Source organism: Scyliorhinus torazame, chromosome 7 (assembly GCF_047496885.1).
Source record: "Scyliorhinus torazame isolate Kashiwa2021f chromosome 7, sScyTor2.1, whole genome shotgun sequence".
Classification (NCBI taxonomy): Eukaryota; Metazoa; Chordata; class Chondrichthyes; order Carcharhiniformes; family Scyliorhinidae; genus Scyliorhinus; species Scyliorhinus torazame.
In genome coordinates, this window is record NC_092713.1 from 300,905,089 (window position 1) to 300,932,938 (window position 27,850).

A 27,850-nucleotide genomic window follows, 5' to 3' on the forward strand; every position below is an offset into this window, starting at 1 on the left:
CCAGCCAGCACCAATCGATCAGCATCGCAGACACTAGCCAGCACCATTCGGTCAGCATCGCAGATACCTGCCAGCACCAATCGGTCAGCATCGCAGACACAAGCCAGCACCATTCGGTCAGCATCGCAGACACCTGCCAGCACCATTCGGTCAGCATCGCAGACACCAGCCCACACCAATCGATCAGCATTGCAGATACCAGCCAGCACCAATCGGTCAGCATCGCAGATACCAACCAGCACCAATCGGTCAGCATCGCAGATACCAACCAGCACCAATCGGTCAGCACCGCAGACACCAGCCAGCACCAATCGGTCAACATCGCAGACACCAGCCGGCACCAATCGGTCAGCACCGCAGACACCAGCCAGCAGCAATCGGTCAGCATCGCCGACACCAGCCGGCACCAAACGGTCAGCATCGCAGACACCAGCCAGCACCAATCGGTCAGCATCGCAGACACCAGGCAGCACCAATCGGTCAGCATCGCCGATACCAGCCAGCACCAATCGGTCAGCATCACAGACACCAGCCTGCACCAATCGGTCAGCATCGCAGATACCAGCCGGCACCAATCGGTCAGCATCGCAGACACCAGCCAGCACCAATCGGTCAGCATCGCAGACACCAGCCGGCACCAATCGGTCAGCATCGCAGATACCAGCCGGCACCAATCGGTCAGCATCGCAGATACCAGCCAGCACCAATCGGTCAGCACCGCAGACACCAGCCAGCACCAATCGGTCAGCACCGCAGACACCAGCCAGCAGCAATCGGTCAGCATCGCCGACACCAGCCGGCACCAAACGGTCAGCATCGCAGACACCAGCCAGCACCAATCGGTCAGCATCGCAGACACCAGCCGGCACCAATCGGTCAGCACCGCAGACACCAGGCAGCACCAATCGGTCAGCATCGCCGATACCAGCCAGCACCAATCGGTCAGCATCGCAGACACCAGCCTGCACCAATCGGTCAGCATCGCAGACACCAGCCGGCACCAATCGGTCAGCATCGCAGACACCAGCCAGCACCAATCGGTCAGCATCGCAGACACCAGCCGGCACCAATCGGTCAGCATCGCAGATACCAGCCGGCACCAATCGGTCAGCATCGCAGACACCAGCCGGCACCAATCGGTCATCACCGCAGATACCAGCCAGCACCAATCGATCAGCATCGCAGACACCAGCCGGCACCAATCGATCAGCATCAAAGACACCAGCCGGCACCAATCGGTCAGCATCGCAGATACCAGCCGGCACCAATCGGTCAGCACCGCAGCTACCAGCCAGCACCAATCGATCAGCATCAAAGACACCAGCCGGCACCAATCGGTCAGCATCGCAGACACCAGCCGGCACCAATCGGTCAGCATCGCAGACACCAGCCGGCACCAATCGGTCAGCACCGCAGATACCAGCCAGCACCAATCGATCAGCACCGCAGATACCAGCCAGCACCAATCGATCAGCATCGCAGACACCAGCCGGCACCAATCGGTCAGCATCGCAGATACCAGCCAGCACCAATCGATCAGCATCGCAGATACCAACCAGCACCAACCGGTCAGCATCGCAGACACCAGCCGGCACCAATCGGTCAGCATCGCAGACACCAGCCGGCACCAATCGGTCAGCATCGCAGACACCAGCCGGCACCAATCGGTCAGCACCGCAGATACCAGCCAGCACCAATCGATCAGCATCGCAGATACCAACCAGCACCAACCGGTCAGCACCGCAGGCACCAGGCAGCACCAATCGGTCAGCACCGCAGACACCAGTCGACACCAATCGGTCAGCATTAAAGACACCAGCCGGCACTCGGTCAGCATCGCAGATACCAGCCAGCACCAATCGGTCAGCATCGCAGACACCAGCCAGCACCAATCGGTCAACACCGCAGACACCAGCCAGCACCAATCGGTCAGCACCGCAGACACCAGCCAGCACCAATCGGTCAGCATCAAAGACACCAGCCGGCACTCGGTCAGCATCGCAGACACCAGCCAGCACCAATCGGTCAGCATCGCAGATACCAGCCAGCACCAATCGGTCAGCATCGCAGACACCAGCCAGCACCAATCGGTCAGCATCGCAGATACCAGCCAGCACCAATCGGTCAGCATCACAGATACCAACCAGCACCAATCGGTCAGCATCACAGACACCAGCCAGCACCAATCGGTCAGCATCGCAGAAACCAGCTGGCATGAATCGGTCAGCACCGCAGAAACCAGCCAGCACCAATCGGTCAGCATCACAGAAACCAGCCAGCACCAATCGGTCAGCACCGCAGACACCAGCTAGCACCAATCGGTCAGCACCGCAGACACCAGCCGGCACCAATCGGTCAACATCGTAGACACCAGCCAGCACCAATCGGTCAGCACCGCAGACACCAGCCGGCACCAATCGGTCAGCACCGCAGACACCAGCCGGCACCAATCGGTCAACATCGTAGACACAAGCCAGCGCCAATCGATCAGCGTCGCAGACACCAGCCAGCACAAATCTATCTGCATTAATACCACAGCTGAAGGGGTTGGATTACAAGGAGAGGTTGAGTAGACTGGGACTGTACTCGTTGGAATTTAGAAGGATGAGGGGGGATCTTATAGAAACATATAAGATTATGAAGGGAATAGATACGATAGATGCGGGCAGTTTGTTTCCACTGGCGGGTGAAAGCAGAACTAGGGGGCATAGCCTCAAAATAAGGGGAAGTAGATTTAGGACAGAGTTTAGGAGGAACTTCTTCACCCAAAGGGTTGTGAATCTATGGAATTCCTTGCCCAGTGAAGCAGTAGAGGCTCCTTCATTAAATGTGTTTAAGATAAAGATAGATCGTTTTTTGAAGAATAAAGGGATTAAGGGTTATGGTTTTCGAGCCGGAAAGTGGAGCTGAGTCCACAAAAGATCAGCCATGATCTCATTGAATGATGGAGCAGGCTCGAGGGGCCAGATGGCCTACTCCTGCTCCTAGTTCTTATGTTGTTATGCATCGCAGATACCAGCCGGCACCAATCGGTCAGCACTGCAGATACCAGCCGGCACCAATCGGTCAACATCGCAGATGCCAGGCAGCACCAATCGGTCAACATCACACACACCAGCCGGCACCAATCGGTCAGCATCGCAGACACCAGCCGGCACCAATCGGTCAGCATCGCAGATACCAGCCAGCACCAATCGGTCAGCATCGCAGATACCAGCCAGCACCAATCGGTCAACATCACACACACCAGCCGGCACCAATCGGTCAGCATCGTCGATACCAGACGGCGCCAATCGGTCAGCATCGCAGACACCAGCCGGCACCAATCGGTCAGCACCGCAGACACCAGCCGGCACCAATCGGTCAGCATCGCCGATACCAGCCGGCACCAATCGGTCAGCATCGCAGATACCAGCCAGCACCAATCGGTCAACATCACACACACCAGCCGGCACCAATCGGTCAGCATCGCAGACACCAGCCGGCACCAATCGGTCAGCATCGCAGACACCAGCCGGCACCAATCGGTCAGCATCGCAGACACCAACCGGCACCGATCGATCAGCATCGCAGACACCAGCTGGCACCAATCGGTCAGCACCGCAGATACCAGCCAGCGCCAATCGGTCAGCATCGCAGATGCCAGCCAGCACCAATCGGTCAGCATCGCAGATGCCAGCCAGCACCAATCGATCAGCATCGCAGACACTAGCCAGCACCATTCGGTCAGCATCGCAGACACCTGCCAGCACCATTCGGTCAGCATCGCAGACACCAGCCCACACCAATCGATCAGCATCGCAGATACCAGCCAGCACCAATCGGTCAGCATCGCAGATACCAACCAGCACCAATCGGTCAGCATCGCAGATACCAACCAGCACCAATCGGTCAGCACCGCAGACACCAGCCAGCACCAATCGGTCAACATCGCAGACACCAGCCGGCACCAATCGGTCAGCACCGCAGACACCAGCCAGCAGCAACCGGTCAGCATCGCCGACACCAGCCGGCACCAAACGGTCAGCATCGCAGACACCAGCCAGCACCAATCGGTCAGCATCGCAGACACCAGGCAGCACCAATCGGTCAGCATCGCCGATACCAGCCAGCACCAATCGGTCAGCATCGCAGACACCAGCCTGCACCAATCGGTCAGCATCGCAGATACCAGCCGGCACCAATCGGTCAGCATCGCAGACACCAGCCAGCACCAATCGGTCAGCATCGCAGACACTAGCCGGCACCAATCGGTCAGCATCGCAGATACCAGCCGGCACCAATCGGTCAGCATCGCAGATACCAGCCAGCACCAACCGGTCAGCACCGCAGGCACCAGGCAGCACCAATCGGTCAGCACCGCAGACACCAGTCGACACCAATCGGTCAGCATTAAAGACACCAGCCGGCACTCGGTCAGCATCGCAGATACCAGCCAGCACCAATCGGTCAGCATCGCAGACACCAGCCAGCACCAATCGGTCAACACCGCAGACACCAGCCAGCACCAATCGGTCAGCACCGCAGACACCAGCCAGCACCAATCGGTCAGCATCAAAGACACCAGCCGGCACTCGGTCAGCATCGCAGACACCAGCCAGCACCAATCGGTCAGCATCGCAGATACCAGCCAGCACCAATCGGTCAGCATCGCAGACACCAGCCAGCACCAATCGGTCAGCATCGCAGATACCAGCCAGCACCAATCGGTCAGCATCGCAGACACCAGCCAGCACCAATCGGTCAGCATCGCAGACACTAGCCGGCACCAATCGGTCAGCATCGCAGAATCCAGCCGGCACCAATCGGTCAGCATCGCAGATACCAGCCAGCACCAATCGGTCAGCACCGCAGACACCAGCCAGCACCAATCGGTCAACATCGCAGACACCAGCCGGCACCAATCGGTCAGCACCGCAGACACCAGCCAGCAGCAATCGGTCAGCATCGCCGACACCAGCCGGCACCAAACGGTCAGCATCGCAGACACCAGCCAGCACCAATCGGTCAGCATCGCAGACACCAGCCGGCACCAATCGGTCAGCACCGCAGACACCAGGCAGCACCAATCGGTCAGCATCGCCGATACCAGCCAGCACCAATCGGTCAGCATCGCAGACACCAGCCTGCACCAATCGGTCAGCATCGCAGATACCAGCCGGCACCAATCGGTCAGCATCGCAGACACCAGCCGGCACCAATCGGTCAGCATCGCAGACACCAGCCAGCACCAATCGGTCAGCATCGCAGACACCAGCCGGCACCAATCGGTCAGCATCGCAGATACCAGCCGGCACCAATCGGTCAGCATCGCAGACACCAGCCGGCACCAATCGGTCAGCACCGCAGATACCAGCCAGCACCAATCGATCAGCATCGCAGACACCAGCCGGCACCAATCGGTCAGCACCGAAGACACCAGCCGGCACCAATCGGTCAGCAGCGCAGACACCAGCCAGCACTAATCGGTCAGCACCGAAGACACCAGCCAGCACCAATCGGTCAGCACCGAAGACACCAGCCAGCACCAATCGGTCAGCATCGCAGACACCAGGCAGCACCAATCGGACAGCATCCAGACACCAGCCAGCACCAATCGGTCAGCATCGCAGACACCAGCCAGCACCAATCGGACAGCATCCAGACACCAGCCAGCACCAATCGGTCAGCATCGCAGAAACCAGCCAGCACCAATCGGTCAGCATCGCAGACACCAGCCGGCACCAATCGGTCAGCATCGCAGATACCAGCCGGCACCAATCGGTCAGCATCGCAGATACCAGCCGGCACCAATCGGTCAGCATCGCAGACAAGAGCCAGCACTAATCGGTCAGCACCGCAGAAACCAGCCAGCACCAATCGGTCAGCATCGCAGAAACCAGCTGGCATGAATCGGTCAGCACCGCAGACACCAGCCGGCACCAATCGGTCAGCATCGCAGATACCAGCCAGCACCAATCGGACAGCATCCAGACACCAGCCAGCACCAATCGATCAGTATCGCAGACAAGAGCCAGCACCAATCGGTCAGCATTGCAGACACCAGCCAGCACCAATCGGTCAGCATCCAGACACCAGCCAGCACCAATCGGTCAGCATCGCAGACACCAGCCAGCACCAATCGGTCAGCACCGCAGATACCAGCCAGCACCAATCGGTCAGCATCGCAGATACCAGCCAGCACCAATCGGTCAGCACCGCAGATACCAGCCAGCACCAATCAGTCAACATCGCAGTCGCCAGCCAGCACCAATCGATCAGCATCGCAGATACCAGCCGGCAGCAATCGGTCAGCACCGCAGATACCAGCCAGCACCAATCGGTCAGCATCGCAGATACCAGCCAGCACCAATCGGTCAGCACCGCAGATACCAGCCAGCACCAATCAGTCAACATCGCAGTCGCCAGCCAGCACCAATCGGTCAGCACCGCAGATACCAGCCAGCACCAATCAGTCAACATCGCAGAAACCAGCCAGCACCAATCGATCAGCATCGCAGATACCAGCCGGCACCAATCAGTCAATATCGCAGATGCCAGCCAGCACCAATCGGTCAGCATCGCAGACACCAGCCGGCACCAATCGGTCAGCATCGCAGACACCAACCGGCACCAATCGGTCAGCATCGTGGACACCAGCCGGCACCAATCGGTCAGCATCGCAGACACCAGCCGGCACCAATCGGTCAGCATCGCAGACACCAACCGGCACCAATCGGTCAGCATCGTGGACACCAGCCGGCACCAATCGGTCAGCATCGCAGACACCAACCGGCACCAATCGGTCAGCATCGTGGACACCAGCCGGCACCAATCGGTCAGCATCGCAGACACCAGCCGGCACCAATCGGTCAGCATCGCAGACACCAACCGGCACCAATCGATCAGCATCGCAGACACCAGCCGGCACCAATCAATCAGCATCGCAGACACCAGCCGGCACCAATCGATCAGCATCGCAGATGCCAGCCGGCACCAATCAGTCAATATCGCAGATGCCAGCCAGCACCAATCGGTCAGCACCGCAGACACCAGCCGGCACCAATCGATCAGCATCGCAGATGCCAGCCGGCACCAATCGATCAGCATCGCAGATGCCAGCCGGCACCAATCAGTCAATATCGCAGATGCCAGCCAGCACCAATCGGTCAGCATCGCAGACACCAGCCGGCACCAATCGGTCTGCATCACAGACACCAGCCGGCACCAATCGGTCAGCACCGCAGATACCAGCCAGCACCAATCGGTCAGCATCGCCGACACCAGCCAGCGCCAATCGGTCAGCATCGCAGATGCCAGCCAGCACCAATCGGTCAGCATCGCAGATGCCAGCCAGCGCCAATCGGTCAGCATCGCAGATGCCAGGCAGCACCAATCGGTCAGCATCACAGATGCCAGCCAGCACCAATCGGTCAGCAGCGCAGACACTAGCCAGCACCATTCGGTCAGCATCGCAGACACCAGCCAGCACCAATCGATCAGCATCGCAGATACCAGCCCACACCAATCGATCAGCATCGCAGATACCAGCCAGCACCAATCGGTCAGCATCGCAGACACTAGCCAGCACCATTCGGTCAGCATCGCAGACACCAGCCAGCACCAATCGGTCAGCATCGCAGACACCAGCCAGCACCAATCGATCAGCATCGCAGATACCAGCCCACACCAATCGATCAGCATCGCAGATACCAGCCAGCACCAATCGGTCAGCATCGCAGATACCAACCAGCACCAATCGGTCAGCATCGCAGATACCAACCAGCAGCAATCGGTCAACATCGCAGACACCAGCCGGCACCAATCGGTCAGCACCGCAGACACCAGCCAGCACCAATCGGTCAGCATCGCAGACACCAGCCGGCACCAATCGGTCAGCACCGCAGACACCAGGCAGCACCAATCGGTCAGCATCGCAGATACCAACCAGCACCAATCGGTCAGCACCGCAGACACCAACCAGCACCAATCGGTCAGCACCGCAGACACCAGCCAGCAGCAATCGGTCAACATCGCAGACACCAGCCTGCACCAATCGGTCAGCATCGCAGATACCAGCCGACAACAATCGGTCAGCATCGCAGACACCAGCCGGCACCAATCGGTCAGCATCGCAGACACCAGCCAGCACCAATCGGTCAGCATCGCAGACACCAGCCGGCACCAATCGGTCAGCACCGCAGATACCAGCCGGCACCAATCGGTCAGCATCGCAGATACCAGCCGGCACCAATCGGTCAGCATCAAAGACACCAGCCGGCACAAATCGGTCAGCATCGCAGATACCAGCCAGCACCAATCGGTCAGCATCGCAGATACCAGCCAGCACCAATCGATCAGCATCGCCGATACCAACCAGCACCAATCGGTCAGCATCACAGATACCAGCCAGCACCAATCGATCAGCATCGCAGACACCAGCCGGCGCCAATCGGTCAGCATCGCAGATACCAACCAGCACCAATCGATCAGCATCGCAGACACCAGCCGGCGCCAATCGGTCAGCATCGCAGATACCAGCCAGCACCAATCGATCAGCATCGCAGACACCAGCCGGCACCAATCGGTCAGCATCGCAGATACCAACCAGCACCAATCGATCAGCATCGCAGACACCAGCCAGCACCAATCGGTCAGCATCGCAGACACCAGCCAGCACCAATCGATCAGCATCGCAGACACCAGCCGGCGCCAATCGGTCAGCATCGCAGATACCAGCCAGCACCAATCGATCAGCATCGCAGATACCAGCCAGCACCAATCGGTCAGCACCGCAGATACCAGCCAGCACCAATCGATCAGCATCGCAGACACCAGCCGGCGCCAATCGGTCAGCATCGCAGATACCAACCAGCACCAATCGGTCAGCATCACAGATACCAACCAGCACCAATCGGTCAGCATCGCAGATACCAACCAGCACCAATCGATCAGCATCGCAGACACCAGCCAGCACCAATCGGTCAGCACCGCAGACACCAGTCGACACCAATCGGTCAGCATCAAAGACACCAGCCGGCACTCGGTCAGCATCGCAGATACCAGCCAGCACCAATCGGTCAGCACCACAGACACCAGCCGGCACCAATCGGTCAGCATTGCAGACACCAGCCAGCACTCGGTCAGCATCGCAGATACCAGCCAGCACCAATCGATCAGCATCGCAGATACCAACCAGCACCAATCGATCAGCATCGCAGACACCAGCCAGCACCAATCGGTCAGCATCGCAGACACCAGCCAGCACCAATCGGTCAGCATCGCAGATACCAGCCAGCACCAATCGATCAGCATCGCAGATACCAACCAGCACCAATCGATCAGCATCGCAGACACCAGCCAGCACCAATCGGTCAGCATCGCAGACGCCAGCCAGTGTCAGCCAGTCACTCAGTTTCAGTAAAGTCAGGGAGTTTTGAAAACAGATTGATTGTGACTGTCAGTTCATGGCGATATACATCAATTGCAATCAGTAAAAATTCAATAACACGAAGGACGTTAGTATCCACTGCCATTGGTCAATCTGACTGACGAACTGTTATTTGTGGAATAAATTCACTATCTGGGGATTGCGATTTCAGAGAATTGTTTGTTTGGGGATTAGATGGATTTGAATTTGAATCATCAGCAAATGTATTACCAGGAATCAAACAGGAAGAAATGTTGAATTGAAACATTTAAACCTGTCAGCAATTGATCTGAAAACCCTTCAAAATTGCCATCCAGGCCCTTGTTAACGGTAACGAAAGAGAAAATGCTGGAAAATCTCAGCAGGTCTGGCAGCATCTGTAGGGAGAGAAAAGAGCTAACGTTTCGAGTCGGATGACTCTTTATCAAAGCTAACAGACAGAGAAAGTGGGAAATATTTATACTGTGGAGTGAGAATGAAAGATGATTACTGCTTTTTCTGACACTCTTCCCATTTTACATGCCAACTTACACCCTCCAAATCAAAGTCATGACACTTCTATTGCCGATAATATAACTCACAGCAAGTTCCGTCCACTTATCATCCTGTCTGTCTGACCTGTATTGGCTCCTGGTTAAGTAAACTCTCACTGTCCTTTAGGGAAGGAAGTCTGCCATCTGTACCTGGTCTGATCTACATGTGACTCCAGACCCACTGCATATGGTTGACTCTGAAATGGCCAAGGAAACCACTCAGCTCAAGGGCAATTAGGGCTGGTGACACCCATTTCAACCGCCACATGGCCAAGACCATCCTTTCTCCTGCCAATAGGGACCGCTAGTCCTAAATAGGACAAAGTTTTAATGGGCTCCCATGATCCACACAATAAACAGGGTTGGCAACCGACACCCAACAGATGCAAAGGTCCCGCTGGGTGTTAATCCAGAATTCTGGTCTCCACCGCAGAAATACCTGGAGTGGGGTTTGAAACCAACATCTTTCAACTCAAAGAGGTGCCTGGCTCAGAATTGGCGCAAAGGCAAATGGGAGAAGGCAAGTGGATCAACAATGAAAGTGGTGTTGTCGAAGAGATAATGGAACAAATGAGAGTTGATGGGCAGCGAGGGGGGAAGAGGGAAGGTGCGAGGTGACAATGATCAATGAACTGAGGTGGAGAAACACTCATGATGGTCAAGAACAGGTGCCAGGAAGGCACAAATTTTAAAGAGAGAAACAGAGAAGGGAGATTCTTTAAAGAGAACCTTTAAGCTCCAAGCAGGTTACAGAGAAAGATTAAGCATGATGCGTGGTTGTACATGGAACAATTAACAGAGAACTGGAAAAAGAGCAGATATTATGTCATTTGTTAAATTACACAATTAAGCTATCATTATTCTCCAGCCTTTAATGCTCGGTGGAGGAATCGATCACTATGGCAGGGGAAACCTTAAAATTGGAGCCAAATCCCTGAGGAGCAAAGTCAGAAAATATTTCTTCATACATCCACAGACTGCCGAAGAGGCCATATGACGCATTGACCCTCCAAAAGAGCACTGTACCCAAGCCCACGCCCAGTCCCCATAACCCCGGGCATTGATCAAAGCCAATCCACCTAACCTGCACATCTTTGGACTGTGGGAGGAAACCGGAGCACCCGGAGGAAACCCATGCAGACACGGGGAGAAAGTGCAAACCCCACACAGTCACCCGAGGCCGGAATCGAACCTGGGACACTGGAGCTGTGAGGCAGCAATGGATTACCAACTGGTAATGGGATTCTGAACTTCTCCCTCCCCACTGAGGCTGGGCAGGTCAATATATCAAACCTGAGGTTGAGAGATTTGGGTTGGGTTGCAGAAGAGCCAAGGCTGGTGGATTTGGAATGAAGAGACAGCGCGGCTAGGATCGAACTGAAGAATGGTTCAGGTTTGAGGGGGCTAGACGGTCAATTGCTGACCCCACCCCCACCCCCCCCCCCCACCCCCCACCCCCACCCACCAAGGGTATCCCTCTCTCTCCCCTACAGAGACCTGCACATGGTGACTGAGGTTGCAGAGTAACTCACCAGTGAGGGGAGTCAGTCTCCCTGAGTGACCCTGGACACAGGGGGGGGGGGGGGGGGGGGGGTCGACCCCTGCCAGGAACTCCTCTCAACTGCAGTGGCTTCACCTTGGCAGCTAATTCTGCACTTTTGTTTTAAAAAGGGGAGTAGATTTGGACAAACGAAGGAATCATAGGGGAATAGCTAGCAGGCTCTACACATTCCAAAGGAGCTACTTTCATCAATTATTAACCTCAGGGTCCGCTTCATTTTAACCGCCAGGCTGGCCACAGACTGTCACCCATCCCAACTGATTTGGGATTGTAAATACTGGCAGGAAGATGCGGGGGGAGAGGGGACCCAATATCCCCCTCGTGGTTTAAAAACTGCCAATAAAACAGTGCCCAAATCTCCATTCACAATTCCACACACACACTAAACGCCGGCTCACACTCAGGCACTTCCACCTCTCCGGTCAGCACAATGTTAACACTATCTCTCCACATGTAATCGCCCACTTGTTTCTGGAATCAATTCACAAGTTTAAATGGGAACAAATTCTTACCAATTCCCCATCTCTGGCCAGGTGGACATCACTGGAGGCTCATTTCCCCGTTCCTGCACTTTGAGAGGGTTTTTTTTGGGGGGGGGAGAGCTGACACTGGCTTGCGAGGTGTTGGGGGGGGGGGCGGGGGGGAACTGCCTCGCAGCCGGGGTTGGGTAGGATCTGCTCCTGTTCCTGGGCTGGACCGAGCTCTTTAAACCCTGGAGACAGAAGGAGAGACTGGACGCTGACTCCTGCAGACCCACTCGCCACCACAATTGCAATCCTCTCGCACAGATGCAGAAATCTCTGCGTCTGCTCTGTCTTTTTCTCTTCAGAAAGAAGCTTTTTAATGAGTTTCGGAAAGAACCCAGTCTGATACTTTCTGTACAGACTCCATCCCGTCTCACAGGCTGTTTATGGGTCGTCTTGGGATTAAATTGCTTCGTCTAAGCTTTTAGAGGGAGAGAGAGAGAGAGACAGGGCGGAGTTTTAACATCCATGTATCGTTTTTCTCTCTCTCTCGGCGATTGCAATCTGGCTACTTCTTTAAACATTTTTTGTTCACCCTACAGTAGACTTCAACCTTGAGTTAATTTCCAAAGTCATTAACTGGCTGAAAAGCAATGTTAATTGGGAAAGGTGCATATTTTCTGTTCCCCTGTTGCATTCCGAGGCTCCTGGGTGGATGTTCGTTTCATGATGATTTTTTGGGGGGTCACTAATGCTTCACAATCTTAACCCTGCCCAATATTTTTTAAAAACACCTTGACCCTGGGGAAAGAGGCAGAGTTGCGATGCCAGACCAGGAGCTGTTCCTGCGGCAGCTTCGATATTTGTTCAGCAATATTATTGCCTCCTATCGCCACATAGCCAGGGAAACGGCGCAGAAGCGGCTGTTCGACCCATTGAACCTGTGCTGGTTCTTCAGTGAGCTGTGAATTAATACCCCACTCCCCCCCCCCCCCCACTACCCTCTCCAACATTCCTCTTCAAAGTAAGCACACAGGTAGAGCAGGCAGCGAAGAAGGCAAATGGTATTTTGGCCTCCATAGCGAGAGGGTTTGAGTACAGGAATAGGGATGTTTTACTGCAATTGTATAGGGCATTGGTGACTGTGGTAAACCACTGTTAGTATATTATATGTATTGTGGTAAACTATTACGGTACTACATGTATTGTGGTAAACCACTGCCTGATGGCTCCGCCTGTGGCTCCTCCCCTCGGGCTCGGTATAAAGGTGGCTGACCTCGGGTACTGCCCCAGTTCGGGATCAGTGGCTACTTCCTGCTTAGCTTATTAAAGCCACAGTTTCGTTCACTACTCGTCTTGTGTTAATTGATGGCGCATCAATGAGGCCACACCTGGCAGCATGGTAGCATTGTGGATAGCACAATTGCTTCACAGCTCCAGGGTCCCAGGTTCGATTCCCGGCTTGGGTCACTGTCTGTGCGGAGTCTGCACGTCCTCCCCGTGTGTGCGTGGGTTTCCTCCGGGTGCTCCGGTTTCCTCCCACAGTCCAAAGATGTGCAGGGTAGGTGGATTGGCCATGATAAATTGCCCTTAGTGTTGGGTGGGGTTACGGGGAGAGGGTGGAGGTGTTGACCTTGGGTAGGGTGCTCTTTCCAAGAGCCGGTGCAGACTCAATGGGCTGAATGGCCTCCTTCTGCACTGTAAATTCTATGGAGTACTGTGTGCAGTTCTGGTGTCCTTTTCTGAGGAAGGATGTTCTTGCTATGGAGGGAGTGCAGCGAAGGTTTACCAGGCTGATTCCTGGGATGTCGGGACTGTCATATGAGGAGAGACTAAGTCGCCTGGGATTATATTCATTGGAGTTCAGACGAGTGAGATGGGATCTCATAGAAATTTATAAAATTCTAGCAGGATTAAACAGGGTAGATTCAGAAAGAATGTTCCCAATGGTGGGGGAGTCCAGAACTAGGGGTCATAGTTTGAGGATAAGGGGCAAACCTTTTAGGTCTGAGGTGAGGAGACATTTCTTCACCCAGAGACAGTGGTGAATCTGTGGAATTTGCCGCCACCCAAAGTAGTTGAGGCCAAAACGCTGTGTAATTTCAAGAAGGAATTAGATATAGCTCTTGGGGCTAAAGGGATCAAGGGATATTGGGGATGGGGATCAGGGTATTGAACTTGATGATCAGCCATGATCATAATGAATGGCGGAACAGGCTCGAAGGGCTGAATGGCCTCGTTCTGGTTATTTCTCCAATTTCCTATTCAAAGCTGCCATCTGCAGCCATCATCCTTTCCAGGTCCCGCACCCCAGATCAGGAGAAACCCCTCTGGATGATTTCACCCCCCCCCCCTTTACTTCTGGCCATTTTGCCATTTCATTACTTTAATTCTGAAGCCTCTGGTTATTGACCCAGCATGATAGCATTGTGGCTAGCTCAATTGCTTCACAGCTCCAGGGTCCCAGGTTCGATTCCGGCTTGGGTCACTGTCTGTGCGGAGTCTGCACATCCTCCCATGTGTGCGTGGGTTTCCTCCGGGTGCTCCGGTTTCCTCCCACAGTCCAAAGATGTGCAGGTTAGGTGGATTGGCCATGATAAATTGCCCTTAGTGTCCAAAATTGCCCTTAGTGTTGGGTGGAGTTACTGGGTTATGGGGATAGGGTGTGGAGGTGTTGACCTTGGGTAGGGTGCTCTTTCCAAGAGCCGGTGCAGACTCGATGGACAGAAAGGCCTCCTTCTGCACTGTAAATTCTATGATAATCTATGACCCTCCCGCCATGGAAACAATTCCTCCTTCTCTACTCGGTCAAAAACTCTTTCCATCAAATCTCCCCTGAAAAGGAGAACGACCTCAGTTCCTCCACACAACTGAAGTCTTTCATGTCCTTAGAATACAGGAGAGGCTCATCATACCTGCTCTAATCTACACTAATAACTCCTGGTCCTGCTCCCTCTCTCCGACCTCCTCCTCCTTCTTAAAGTGGTGGCCAGAACTGAATCCAACAAAGATTCCTGGTTTCAGCTGAGTGTTACGTAGGGATTTCGAAAAGCCGAGCATAACCTTTGCTTTAGAATTCTGTTCGCAAAGCCAAGGGTCCTATCTCATCTGTGCTTTTTTAGCACCTCCGTGGAACTGAGCTCACAGAGCCCCAGGTCTCTCTATTCCTCAACCAACGCATTTGTACCTGTTAGTTCATCTAATAGAAAATAAACAACTTCCTGTCGTCATTTCCAGAAGGAATATACATGGAAAGAACAGTTTCAGGATATGAAGTGCTGGAACTAAGGGCACGTTTTCTAGATCCGGGGTTTCCCATTTAAGATGGAGGTGAGGAGGAATTCTTTGGGTGGTCCATGTTTGGAATTCTCTTCCCCAGGGAGCAGTGGAGGCTGCAGGGAGGAGCGTTTTGATATTTGAGTGACACGGGAGTCAAGGATTATGGGGGGGGGGGGGGCGGAACAGACAGAAAAGTGGATTTGAAGCCACAATCGCATCCGCCATCAACTTACTGAATGGTGGACAGGCTCGATGGGCTGAATGGCCCACTACTGCTCCCGGAATCACATAGTCCCTACAGTGCAGGAGGAGGCCATTCGGCCCATCGAGTCTGCATCAACCCCTCCAAAAGAGCCCCCTACCCATGCCCAATTTTCCCACCCCATCCCGACAACCCGTAACCCCCACCGAACCTTTTGGACACCAAGGGGCAATTTAGCGTGGCCAACCCACCCAACCTGCACATCTTATGATCTTAAATTCTTCTAACGGCGCCTTCAAATAGCTAATGACCGGAAGAGTTGAATGGCCCATCCTTTGCTGCATTATTCCATTTTTTCAAGAAAGATAGATTTTAGGTGAACATTCTTAAAGTTGTAACTTCCAGCAGCTGTGCAGTCCAAACGGGGTGAGTTATGACCATTGACGAATTGGAAACAGTATCTGTTTTATAGGCTCCCCTGTCCTATGGAGCAACCGATCAAAACACTCAGTTCATATCAAAATTGCTACCGGTGATTCAAGAGGAAGCCCCTTCCCACCCACTCCCTCCCCCACCCCACCCATCACCACCACCTTCTCCAGGCAACCAGGGGTAAGCAAACAAAATTTTTCAATAATGCCCACATTCCCAAAAATGACCTCTTTTATTTATAAACCCAACCAATCAAATTTCCAACTTCAACAGGAGATCTCCTCCAGACCTCACCTCCAAACACCCAGAGGAAGTCCATTCCGGCCAGAACGACCTTATTTTCACACTGAACCCCCAAACGAGCTGTGTAAGTCCAGCATGACCCAGTTTTAACATTGATTATCACGCACTCATTCACAAACCAGACTCAAAGGGCAATGGAGTGATGGAAGTACGCTGTCAAAGCAATCTACTTCTGCTGGCTAAATATCAACAAAAATATATCGATTTAATTTTAAATATTTATCTCCTGCTAGTGAACAGGAGGTTTATTTGAATGCGGAGTGGTGTTCCCGTGACACAAAGACAGAAAATTCTGGGCAACCTCAGCAAATCTGACAGCATCTGTGGAGAGAAAAGGGAACTAATGTTTTGATTCTGGATGACTCTTTGTCAAACTTTTGGGTGAGTGCTGCACTGTCAGAGGGTCAGTACTGAGGGAGTGTTGCACTGTCAGGGGGTCAGTATTGAGGGCGTGCTGCACTGTCAGAGGGGCAGTACTGAGGGAGTGCTGCACTGTCAGAGGGTCAGTACTGAGGGAGTGCTGCACTGTCAGGGGGTCAGTATTGAGGGAGTGTTGCACTGTCAGAGGGTCAGTATTGAGGGAGTGTTGCACCGCAGAGGGTCAGTACTGAGGGAGTGCTGCACTGTCAGAGGGTCAGTACTGAGGGACTGCTGCACTGTCAGGGGGTCAGTATTGAGGGAGTGTTGCACCGTCAGAGGATCAGTACTGAGGGAGTGCTGCACTGTCAGAGGGTCAGTACTGAGGGAGTGCTGCACTGTCAGGGGGTCAGTATTGAGGGAGTGTTGCACTGTCAGGGGGTCAGTACTGAGGGAGTGCTGCACTGGCAGAGGGTCAGTACTGAGGGACTGCTGCACTGTCAGGGGGTCAGTATTGAGGGAGTGTTGCACCGTCAGAGGGTCAGTACTGAGGGAGTGCTGCACTGTCAGGGGGTCAGTATTGAGGGAGTGTTGCACCGTCAGAGGGTCAGTACTGAGAGAGTGCTGCACTGTCAGAGGGACAGTACTGAAGGAGCGCTGCACTGTCAGAGGGTCAGTGCTGAGGGAGTGCTGCACTGTCAGAGGGTCAGTACTGAGCGAATGCTGCACTCTCAGAGGGGCAGTACTGAGGGAGTGCTGCACTGTCAGAGGGTCAGTACTGAGGGAATGCTGCACTGTCAGAGGGTCAGTACTGAGGGAGTGCTGCACTGTCAGAGGGGCAGTACTGAGGGAGTGCTGCACTGTCAGAGGGTCAGTACTGAGGGAGTGCTGCACTGTCAGGCGGTCAGTATTGAGGGAGTGTTGCACCGCCAGAGGGGCAGTACTGAGGGTAAACTGCACTTTCAGAGGGTCAGTACTGAGGGAGTGCGGCACTGTCAGGGGGTCAGTATTGAGGGAGTGTTGCACCGTCAGAGGGTCAGTACTGAGGGAGTGCGTCACTGTCAGAGGGGCAGTACTGAGGGAGTGCTGCACTGTCAGAGGGTCAGTACTGAGGGAGTGCTGCACTGTCAGAGGGTCAGTACTGAGGGACTGCTGCACTGTCAGGGGGTCAGTATTGAGGGAGTGTTGCACCATCAGAGGGTCAGTACTGAGGGAGTGCTGCACTGCCAGAGGGGCAGTACTGAAGGAGCGCTGCACTGTCAGAGGGTCAGTACTGAGGGAGTGCTGCACTGTCAGAGGGTCAGTACTGAGCGAATGCTGCATTCTCAGAGGGGCAGTACTGAGGGAGTGCTGCACATCAGAGGGTCAGTACTGAGGGAGTGCTGCACTGTCAGAGGGTCGGTTTAGAGAGAGTGCTGCACTGTCAGAGGGTCAGTACTGAGGGAGTGCTGCACTGTCAGAGGGTCAGTACTGAGGGAGTGCTGCACTGTCAGAGGGTCAGTACTGAGGGAGAGCTGCACTGTCAGAGGGTCAGTACTGAGGGAGTGCTGCACTGTCAGAGGGTCAGTACTGAGGGATTGCTGCACTGTCAGAGGGTCAGTACAGAGGGAGAGCTGCACTGTCAGAGGGTCATTACTGAGGGAGCGGTGCACTGTCAGAGGGTCAGTACTGAGGGAGCGGTGCACTGTCAGAGGGTCAGTACTGAGGGAGAGCTGCCCTGTCAGAGGGTCAGCACTGAGGGAGCGGTGCACTGTCAGAGGGTCAGTGCTGAGGGAGTGCTGCACTGTCAGAGGGTCAGTACTGAGGGAGTGCTGCACTGTCAGAGGGTCAGTACTGAGGGAGCGCTGCACTGCCAGAGGGGCAGTACTGAAGGAGCGCTGCACTGTCAGAGGGGCAGTACTGAGGGAGCGCTGCACTGTCAGAGGGGCAGTGCTGAGGGAGTGCTGCACTGTCAGAGGGGCAGTACTGAGGAAATGCTGCACTGTCAGAGGGTCAGTACTGAGGGAGCTACTTTGACTTCTTTTACTTCAGACTCGCAAACAGGCTGAAATCATTGAGCTCAGATTGTGACCTGTAAAACATGCTGCAGATTTAGTGGCCATTCTCGGTGAATTTTATCTGGACTCCTTGTACATCGATCAGACTCGGTGTCTGCCATAAAACCCGTTCTGGATCGCTCTGCTATGTGGTGTACTTTTCCACTACAACCCCCTCAGTCACTGGAAAGCAGAAGCCAGCAGTTTGCCGTCTATTGGAGGCCTGTTGTAATGACTTAACCACATCACACTAAAGAGCTGAAACCCTCTTTGGATTCATTTTCAATATCGCTTGTGTAGTAGTGTGGCAGAGCATGCCATATTCCTGGTTTCTTCGCCAATTTTTATCCCTCGACCAACATCACCGAAGCCAGATTATCCATCACCTTGCTGTTTGGGAGAGCTTGCTGCGAAAAAAACTGGTTGCCATGTTTCCCAGATTACAGCAGTGGCTACATTTCAGAAAGACTTCACTGAGCATTGACAGCTCTGGGACACCATGAGGTGGTGAAGGGCGCGATAGGGGAGCAAGTTCCTGCTTTCAATCCATTGGACAACATGCCCAGTTTTTGGTCCATTGAAAACAATCGGATAAAGCTGGATGTGTTATCCACTGGGCCGAGACGTCCTCCCCTAACCAGGGTTAGAAATGACCTCTGTTCTCTTATACAGTGACACCATGGGTGGGATTCTCCGCCGCCGTGATCCTCTGTTTTGCCGGAGCCCGGGGGCTTCCTGACGCCGTGGGGCTGCCCCACAATGGGAAACCCCATTGACCGGCTGGCGTAACGGAGAATCCCACCGGCGGGTCGGGGCTGAAAAGTGGCGGGGCGGAGAATCTTGCCCCATGTGTAACCGAGAGCGGCGGGGTTGGGAGAGAGTGGGGCTGCTGGGATCGGCCGATAGGGCATGCATACATTTCCGCTGGCATGGGTTAGCTTCCAATATCGGGCTAAAACGGACCCGGGCAGTGAGCGGTGGCAGGCTATTCCACCGGGCAGTGCATCACTGTTAACAACAAACTCGTCTTCTCCTGAAATCTGTCCCCGCTTATTTCCCAGCAGAGACCGCTGTATTGTGCGGTGATCAGCGGTGGAAGCTTTGCCGTCTCCTATCCCTCTAATGCTACCTTAGCACTCTCTACAGCAGTCAGATTCGGCGAACAAAGAACTAATTCTCATTCCTAATGGTGAGAGACCAGGGTCTGTGGAGGAGCAATGGGAATTAGGTCCCCAAATGAGGAAAATATAAGCAAAATACTGCGGAGGCTGGAATCTGAAATAAAAACAGAAAGTGTTAGAAAAGCTCGTCTTCGTCTATGGAGAGAGAAACAGAGTTAACGTTTCGATTCCAATGTGACTCTTCTACGGAACTTTGGGCTTCTCTCTTGGCAGATGCTGCACGACCTGCTGAGTTTTTGTAGCACTGTTTTTTTTATTCATTCATGGGACGTGGGCATTGCACACTGGGCCAGCATTTATTGCCCATCCCTAATTGCCCTTGAGGGAGCAGTTAAGAGTCAACCACATTGCTGTGGATCTGGGCCAGACCAGATAATGACGGCAGATTTCCTTCCCTAAAGGACATTAGTGAATCAGATGGGTTTTTACGACAATCGACAATGGTTTCATGGCCTTTTAGGTAGCTACTACCTAAAAGTCATAGACTTTTAATTCCAGATTTCTATTGAATTCAAATTTTGCCGTCTGCAGTGGCAGGATTTGAACCTAGGTTCCGAGAGCATTTCTCTTGGTCTCTAGTTTACTAGTCCAGTGACAATACCACGAGACCACCACTTCCTCTTGTTACTCTTTTTATAACCCAAGTGAGTAACATCTAGTGCGCGGGTATGAACAGCAGTCATAAAGCTTCATGGAATCGGGCAGCACGGTGGCGCAGTGGGTCAGCACTGCAGTCTCACGGCGCCGAGATCCCAGGTTCGATCCCGACTCTGGGTCACTGTCCGTGTGGAGTTTGCACATTCTCCCTGTGTTTGCTTGGGTTTCGCCCCCACAACCCAAAGATGTGCAGGGTAGGTGGTTGGCCACACTAAATTGGCCCTTAATTGGAAAAATGAATTGAGTACTCTAAATTTTTTTTTAAATAAATAAAGCTTCATGGAAAGTTGGCCTTTATCCCAAGGGACCCACATGCAACAGACGAGGGAGTGTTGACAAATGTGAGGTTATCCATTTTGGTAGGAATAACAGTAAAAGGGATTATTGTGCAAATGATAAAATATTAAAACATGCCGCTGTGCAGAGGGACCTGGGTGTTCTAGTGCATGAGTCGCAAAAAGTTGGTTTACAGGCGCAACAGGTGATTAAGAAGGCAAATGGAGTTTTGTCCTTCATTGCTAGAGGGATGGAGTTTAAGACTAGGGAGATTATGATGAAACTGTATAAGGTGTTAATGAGGCCACACCTGGAGTATTGTGTTCAGTTTTGGCCTCCTTACCTGAGAAAGGACGTACTGGCGCTAAAGGGTGTGCAGAGGAGATTCACCAGGTTAATCCCAGAGCTGAAGGGGTTGGATTACGAGGAGAGGTTGAGTAGACTGGGACTGTACTCGTTGGAATTTAGAAGGATGCGGGGGGAGGGCTCTTACAGAAACATATAAAATTATGACGGGAATAGATAGGATGGATGCGGGCAGGTTGTTTCCACTGGTGGGTGAAAACAGAACTAGGGGGCATAGCCTCAAAATAAGGGGAAGTAGATTTAGGACTGAGTTTAGGAGGAACTTCTCACCCAAAGGGTTGTGAATCTATGGAATTTCCTGCCCAGTGAAGCAGTTGAGGCTCCTTCATTAAATGTTTTCAAGATAAAGACAGATAGTTTATTGAAGAATAAAGGAATAAAGGGTTATGGTGTTCGGGCGGGAAACTGAGTCCACAAAAGATCAGTCACAATCTCATTGAATGGCGGAGCAGGCTCGAAGGGAGGCCTATTCCTGCTCCTAGTTCTTATGTTCTTATGAGTTATGCTTCAGCTGTGCAGAGTTGCTTGTAGGATCTTCCCATGCACAGCCTGGGTGCCGTGTTCCCTATCGAAGATCAGCCCTTGGCGCTGCTGTGAACTGCATGTGGTGCGACTGCCACCCTGATCAAAGTGCTGTGAAAAACATCCTCGAAAGATGAACAAACTGTATTGTCTCATCTGAGACGTGCAAGTGTTAATAATCAGCGAAAGTGCCCCTTACTCACATTTCAGTAAATATTCAGCTGCCGTGACATTTTCTTCAGGCACTTGTGGTTAATTTAATAAAGCTCCAATCAACATATCCTTGGAAGACGGAACGCAAAAGAGCCGCGTTTCTGTATTAGAAATGGGAAGCAGGCAGAATTAAACACCCGTCTGGGTCCCACAGGAGTAGACATGCTAGCTCCGAGGCTCCAGGCTGATTCTCTCCCAACTCCTTCGATCTACCTCCGTGGATCCATTGCCGACTGGTGAAGTGTTCATGTGGCAAATGGACCAAGAGTTGGGATTGGCATTTGCTCAGAGCAGCACTTCCTCCGGAGCCAGGGTTAAAACATCACAAGTGGCCAATGCACCAAGCAAGTCCCACTGCAGGACTTGAGCACAATAATCAAGATTGTCACTTTAGAGCAGCACTGAGGGATGAATGCGCTGTCTTTCGATGAGGCATACTCTGCCCTCTCAGGCAGACATAAAAGATCCCATGGCACGATTTCACAGAAAGGTAGTGGTGTTAACGCTGGTCTCAGTGCCAATCCCTCAATCAACATCACAGACAGAATTTTATGGTCATTATTGCTTTGTTATGTTTCCTTTGTTACATAAGCGGCTTCCTTGTGTTGCATTTGTCACGGAAGGTCGAGACGTGTAAATAACTTCAACTCATTTATTTACACTATGTACACTTTTATAACTTGAGTTCGACACTACTGCTAATCCTATTGTAGCTACCTAAACTGACTAACCAGCTGCTGTCTTCCACGTGGTGGGTGTGATAATGAATCAACCCTGTGCCTCTCCTCACTGACTGTCTCCACTGGCCAAAAGGGCTGATCATGTGTGTGGTGTCCTTTATGTATGGGTTGGTGTAATGCCCCCCTGTGGTCGTGTCACCTCCTTGTGTATCGTGAATGTCCATTGGTCGCCTCCCATCTAACTTATCTATTGGTTGAGTGTGTGTGTGTGATGTTTCTGGTGCTCCCTCTAGTGTCTGTCTAGCTTACATGTATTTACTGTGATGCAAATCACCACATCCTCCCCTTTTTATATGTTCATATTTTCTGTACACTTTAAGAAAAACTGAACAAAGAACAGGTAGAGAAGGTAAGGTATATACAAGTCATGGGAATGGTGATTAAACAGTAAGTCCAAATCATTCATGTGAGTTCATAAACCATCAATCATTATGGTCAAATGTCTCTCTTGGTTATGAACGCCATCAACAGGAACCAAGAAGTGGTCGAATCACTGCGCTGTCCGCTTTGGAGTCTTTTTCTTTTTTTCTTTTTATGTTTGTGGTGGTGCTGTCGGATGGCATCTTGTAGTTGATAGGTCGTTGACATTGAAGAGGTACCATCAACAGTATCATTCGAGGTCATGGATGTGCCAGATGTTGAAGTCGGATGAGACTGTGCATACTGGTTCTGGCCACATGCTGTGCTGGAAGGGTGATTCTGCTGAGAAGCGTTAAAGCATGTCGATTTGGAGACATAATTGCTGCTCGCATCAATGTCTGGTGATGGTGTGAAACTAGAACCTTGCATCTGATAGGAATATGCCGTCTGGCCAGGCTGTGGTGCAGCAAATCCTGGGCTGTAACTAAGGCATCCAGACTGTAGTGCAGATTGCGCTTGCGGTAGTCCTCCTTCGGTCTTGATTCCATTAGTGGGCAATCCGTAGTGCTGGCCTGTTTGAGAATATGCTGCATAGACTGCTGGCTGCTGCATGCCTGAATACTGGGTTTGTCCAGCATGAGCGGTCATTGGCCGCACTGCTGGTGTGGAACAAATGTGTGGGCATAGCTGTGGTGAAAATTAGTGTATTCCTCTTGGACTGTAGCTGCTGCTTGTTATTGGTGACCCAGTGTGATTGTCACGTGATCCATCTCCTGTCGTTGTGGCATCTGCTATCACCCTGAGCGTGCCATCACTGAGGTTGCGGCACTCCTTGTCTGGAGTAAAGTCCGGCTTACGTGAATCAGAGTCGGCGTTTGGTTGCTCCCCATCTGGAGTCTGGTCTGTTTTTTGTTGATGCTCCCTGTTCGGAGTCTTAGCAGGTTCACTGGAGTCAGCTGAGATTTCTTGAAGCTGCACGTCTGGAGTCGGAACATGCAGGAATGCATTGACTAGTGGAGAGGTTTGAGCAATTGAGGGTGGAAGTAGTGTGGTGTCACCGGAGTCACCAGTGGTCTCACAGTGATCATCGAGTGCCTCTGTAGCTGAGGTCTGTCACTTTGCACCTTTTGCATGGGAAGTGGGATGCTGTCGTCACTCGTTTCACATACCATGGGTAGATCCTCAGTAGCTGGTTGCTGTTCACTAGGGTTGGGTAAATTGTCAGAGTTTTCATCTGGTGGTGCAAACAATGTGGGTGGACTGTCATTGTCTTGCCGTTGTCCTTCATTTGGGCTTTTCTTCTTTGGAATTTTAAATCTTCCCCCAGACATTACAGAACCTTGTCCATTTCTCTCAATTTCTCCCATATGTAGGGCATCAAATGTTAGATCCAATGTTTCTTTCGTCATTGTACTAGTTTCCAAAGAACAGTCCGTTTCAATTTTCTTCTCAGTTACTTCATATGCATCCTTTTCTAATGTACATGCCTTCATAGTCTCTGGCTCTGATTTTGCTGGGACTGGCACAGTCACAGTATCTCTTTTACTGTTCTCAATTGCCCACATTCTACTCCCCAGACATAAATGCTTAATCTCTGGAGTTAATGTGGTACAATGGATAATCGGGTCGACCTTATCTGCATCTTCACCATCACTGGAGAGCACAATTGGTTCACTTGAAACTGCTGCGGGTTTTAAGTGCTTTATCTGGCTACTCGATGTCGGTGTCCTCAGGATTCTTGCTCCAATGTTCTGCTCATTTATCAGTGGAGTGTGCAGAGGTTCAATGTGATTAATATTCCCATCAGGGGTTGAAGAGTCATTACTGACTAACTGCTGGTCTCTGTAGTTGGGACTTTGCGGTTTTGTGTTGAAGGGAGACATTTGTCCCTGCTGTAGATATGATTCAGGTTGTGTTATTTCCATTAAATGTGGATCAATGTCTTGTCCATTTTTTCGATCCGTACTAAAGCAATGGCAATTTTCAGTCTGCTCCTTGCAAGTTAGTTTCAAGCAATTTCTTTAGCAAGTCCTCAGCATCCTTCTGTGACTGTGCAGCATTATTAATATCTCTTCGGCTAGAATGATCCTGAAGGTCAGCGCAAAATCCTTTTTTCTTCGGACTTGGAAGAGGCGATTCCTTTGGCTTGTCTTCATTTGGGCTTGAACAGTCATCAGCGTTGTGCCCTTCATTGTAGCATGATAGACCGTCATGGTCGTCCTGATGTGCAGTGGAGCATGGTAGACTGTTATAGCCTTCTTGCTGTTTACGTGAGCAGGGCAGACTTGCATCGTCTGCCGCTAGTTGGTCAAAGGAGGTTGCTAGACCCTCATGGTCTTGTTCCTGCAAGGACTGCGCATCGGAGTCATGCGTTTCTGCAATTGTGGAGTCTGTCCACGAGCTTGCTGTGGAGTCTTGTGACACTGGAGTCACGTCTTGGTCCTGCAAGGACTGCGGTGTGGAGTCTTGCATGTCTTCTTTCGTAGAATCGGGAACCCTGAGCGGGACGTGGACCACGCTCTGTGTGGCAGCAGGGCGCTCTCCGTGTGCTTGCACCGCTCCCTGTCTGTTACTGTCAGGCTGCAGCATCATCCGGCACTGATGAGTTGGAACGTCATATCTGCTGGGTTGAAGATCCTCAAATCCGAAAAATGAATCCGCATCTGCGTCGGATTCAATGCGGGGGTCGCCAATGTGCAACACAAAAGGTTCGTCCGGGTCGTAGTCGTCTAGGACCATGGAGCTGTCATTTGGCTCGCGAGGTCCAGAAAAAATGTAAAGATCGGTATCGAAGTATTCGAGGTCGGAATCATCGGTTTGTGCGTAGGTAACTGCTTGTTGCAGGGTTCTTCAGAGGTTAAATTCATTTCCTGGGTCAATTTGAGGCATTGTGCTGTCATTCCAGGTGAAGGAAGGTTGTTTTACAGCTTTAAAAGATTTTTTCTTTGATTTGGGACGTTTCCCCTTTAAATTGGTGCAGTCTGGGGCCTCTGACGTCATGACGCGCGTGACGTAGCACGTAGGAAGCGATTGCGCATGCGCAGATCGCTGTTCCTTTACCGATGGCCGTTTTCTTGATTGCGCATGCACGGCGTCTCGCGCATGCGCAAACGAACCTTCCGGTTCTGCGCACTTCTCGCGCAACTGCGCTAGTGTAATCCCTTTAGCAAGATGGCCACCGACCTCGACCCAACAAATCGCTCTCTGGTCCAGGATTTCGGCCTCGAGGTAAGTACTGGCGCTTCTCTTACCTTTGATAGAGTTTTTCGAGGAGGTCACTAAGATGATTGATGCAGGTAGGGCAGTAGATGTTGTCTACATGGACTTCAGTAAGGCCTTTGACAAGGTCCCTCATGGTAGACTAGTACAAAAGGTGAAGTCACACGGGATCAGGGGTGAGCTGGCAAGGTGGATACAGAACTGGCTAGGTCATAGAAGGCAGAGAGTAGCAATGGAAGGATGCTTTTCTAATTGGAGGGCTGTGACCAGTGGTGTTCCACAGGGATCAGTGCTGGGACCTTTGCTCTTTGTAGTATATATAAATGATTTGGAGGAAAATGTAACTGGTCTGATTAGTAAGTTTGCAGACGACACAAAGGTTGGTGGAATTGCGGATAGCGATGAGGACTGTCAGAGGATACAGCAGGATTTAGATTGTTTGGAGACTTGGGCAGAGAGATGGCAGATGGAGTTTAATCCGGACAAATGTGAGGTAATGCATTTTGGAAGGTCTAATGCAGGTAGGGAATATACAGTGAATGGTAGAACCCTCAAGAGTATTGAAAGTCAAAGAGATCTAGGAGTACAGGTCCACAGGTCATTGAAAGGGGCAACACAGGTGGAGAAGGTAGTCAAGAAGGCATACGGCATGCTTGCCTTCATTGGCCGGGGCATTGAGTATAAGAATTGGCAAGTCATGTTGCAGCTGTATAGAACCTTAGTTAGGCCACACTTGGAGTATAGTGTTCAATTCTGGTCGCCACACTACCAGAAGGATGTGGAGGCTTTAGAGAGGGTGCAAAAGAGATTTACCAGAATGTTGCCTGGTATGGAGGGCATAAGCTATGAGGAGCGATTGAATAAACTCGGTTTGTTCTCACTGGAACGAAGGAGGTTGAGGGGCGACCTGATAGAGGTATACAAAATTATGAGGGGCATAGACAGAGTGGATAGTCAGAGGCTTTTCCCCAGGGTAGAGGGGTCAATTACTAGGGGGCATAGGTTTAAGGTGAGAGGGGCAAGGTTTGGAGTAGATGTACGAGGCAAGTTTTTTTACGCAGAGGGTAGTGGGTGCCTGGAACTCGCTACCGGAGGAGGTGGTGGTAGCAGGGACGATAGTGACAATTAAGGGGCATCTTGACAAACATGAATAGGATGGGAATAGAGGGATACGGACCCAGGAAGTGTAGAAGATTGTAGTTTAGTCAGGCAGCATGGTCGGCACGGGCTTGGAGGGCCGAAGGGCCTGTTCCTGTGCTGTACATTTCTTTTGTTCTTTGTTCCTTGCCGATTGGAGTGTGTTTTCCTCACAGTATTTGCCGAATTTGTCCAGGACTGCCTGGAAGTCGTACCTGTTTTGCCCCTTGGAGAACTTGACTTTTTAAAAGATTTCTTCTGCTCTGGCACCGGCGATGGTGAGGAGAAACTCTATTTTTTCACCATCGGCCAGGTCTTTAAGTTCGGCTGCCACCAGGAAGCGTTCAAACGTTTGCCGGAATCGCTGCCAGTTTTCGCGGAGATCGCCGTGGCACTGGAGCGGCTGTGGAACCAGGAGCTCGTACATGTTGCCTGGGTATTGCTGGTTGTCACTGTACGGTGAGGTATGGCTATCTGGATTTAAGCAGTTCACTACTGGTACCATGTTTTGTTATGTTTCCTTTGTTACATAAGCGGCTTCCTTGTGTTGCATTTGTCAAGGAAGGTCGAGGCGTGTAAATAACTTCAACTCATTTATTTACA

General features: G+C 52.2%; 1 protein-coding gene across 1 annotated transcript in view; it reads right to left on the minus strand.

Annotated features, from left to right (window-relative positions):
- The window catches only part of LOC140427126 (neuropeptide Y receptor type 2-like), a 44,332-nt gene extending 31,977 nt beyond the window's left edge, over positions 1–12,355 (minus strand). The window contains exon 1 of the mRNA XM_072512664.1: positions 12,016–12,355. Coding sequence (XP_072368765.1) covers positions 12,016–12,044 — 29 coding nt within the window. The 5' untranslated portion in view covers positions 12,045–12,355. The remainder of the gene's footprint in view (positions 1–12,015) is intronic.
- Positions 12,356–27,850: the final 15,495 nt, after the last annotated feature.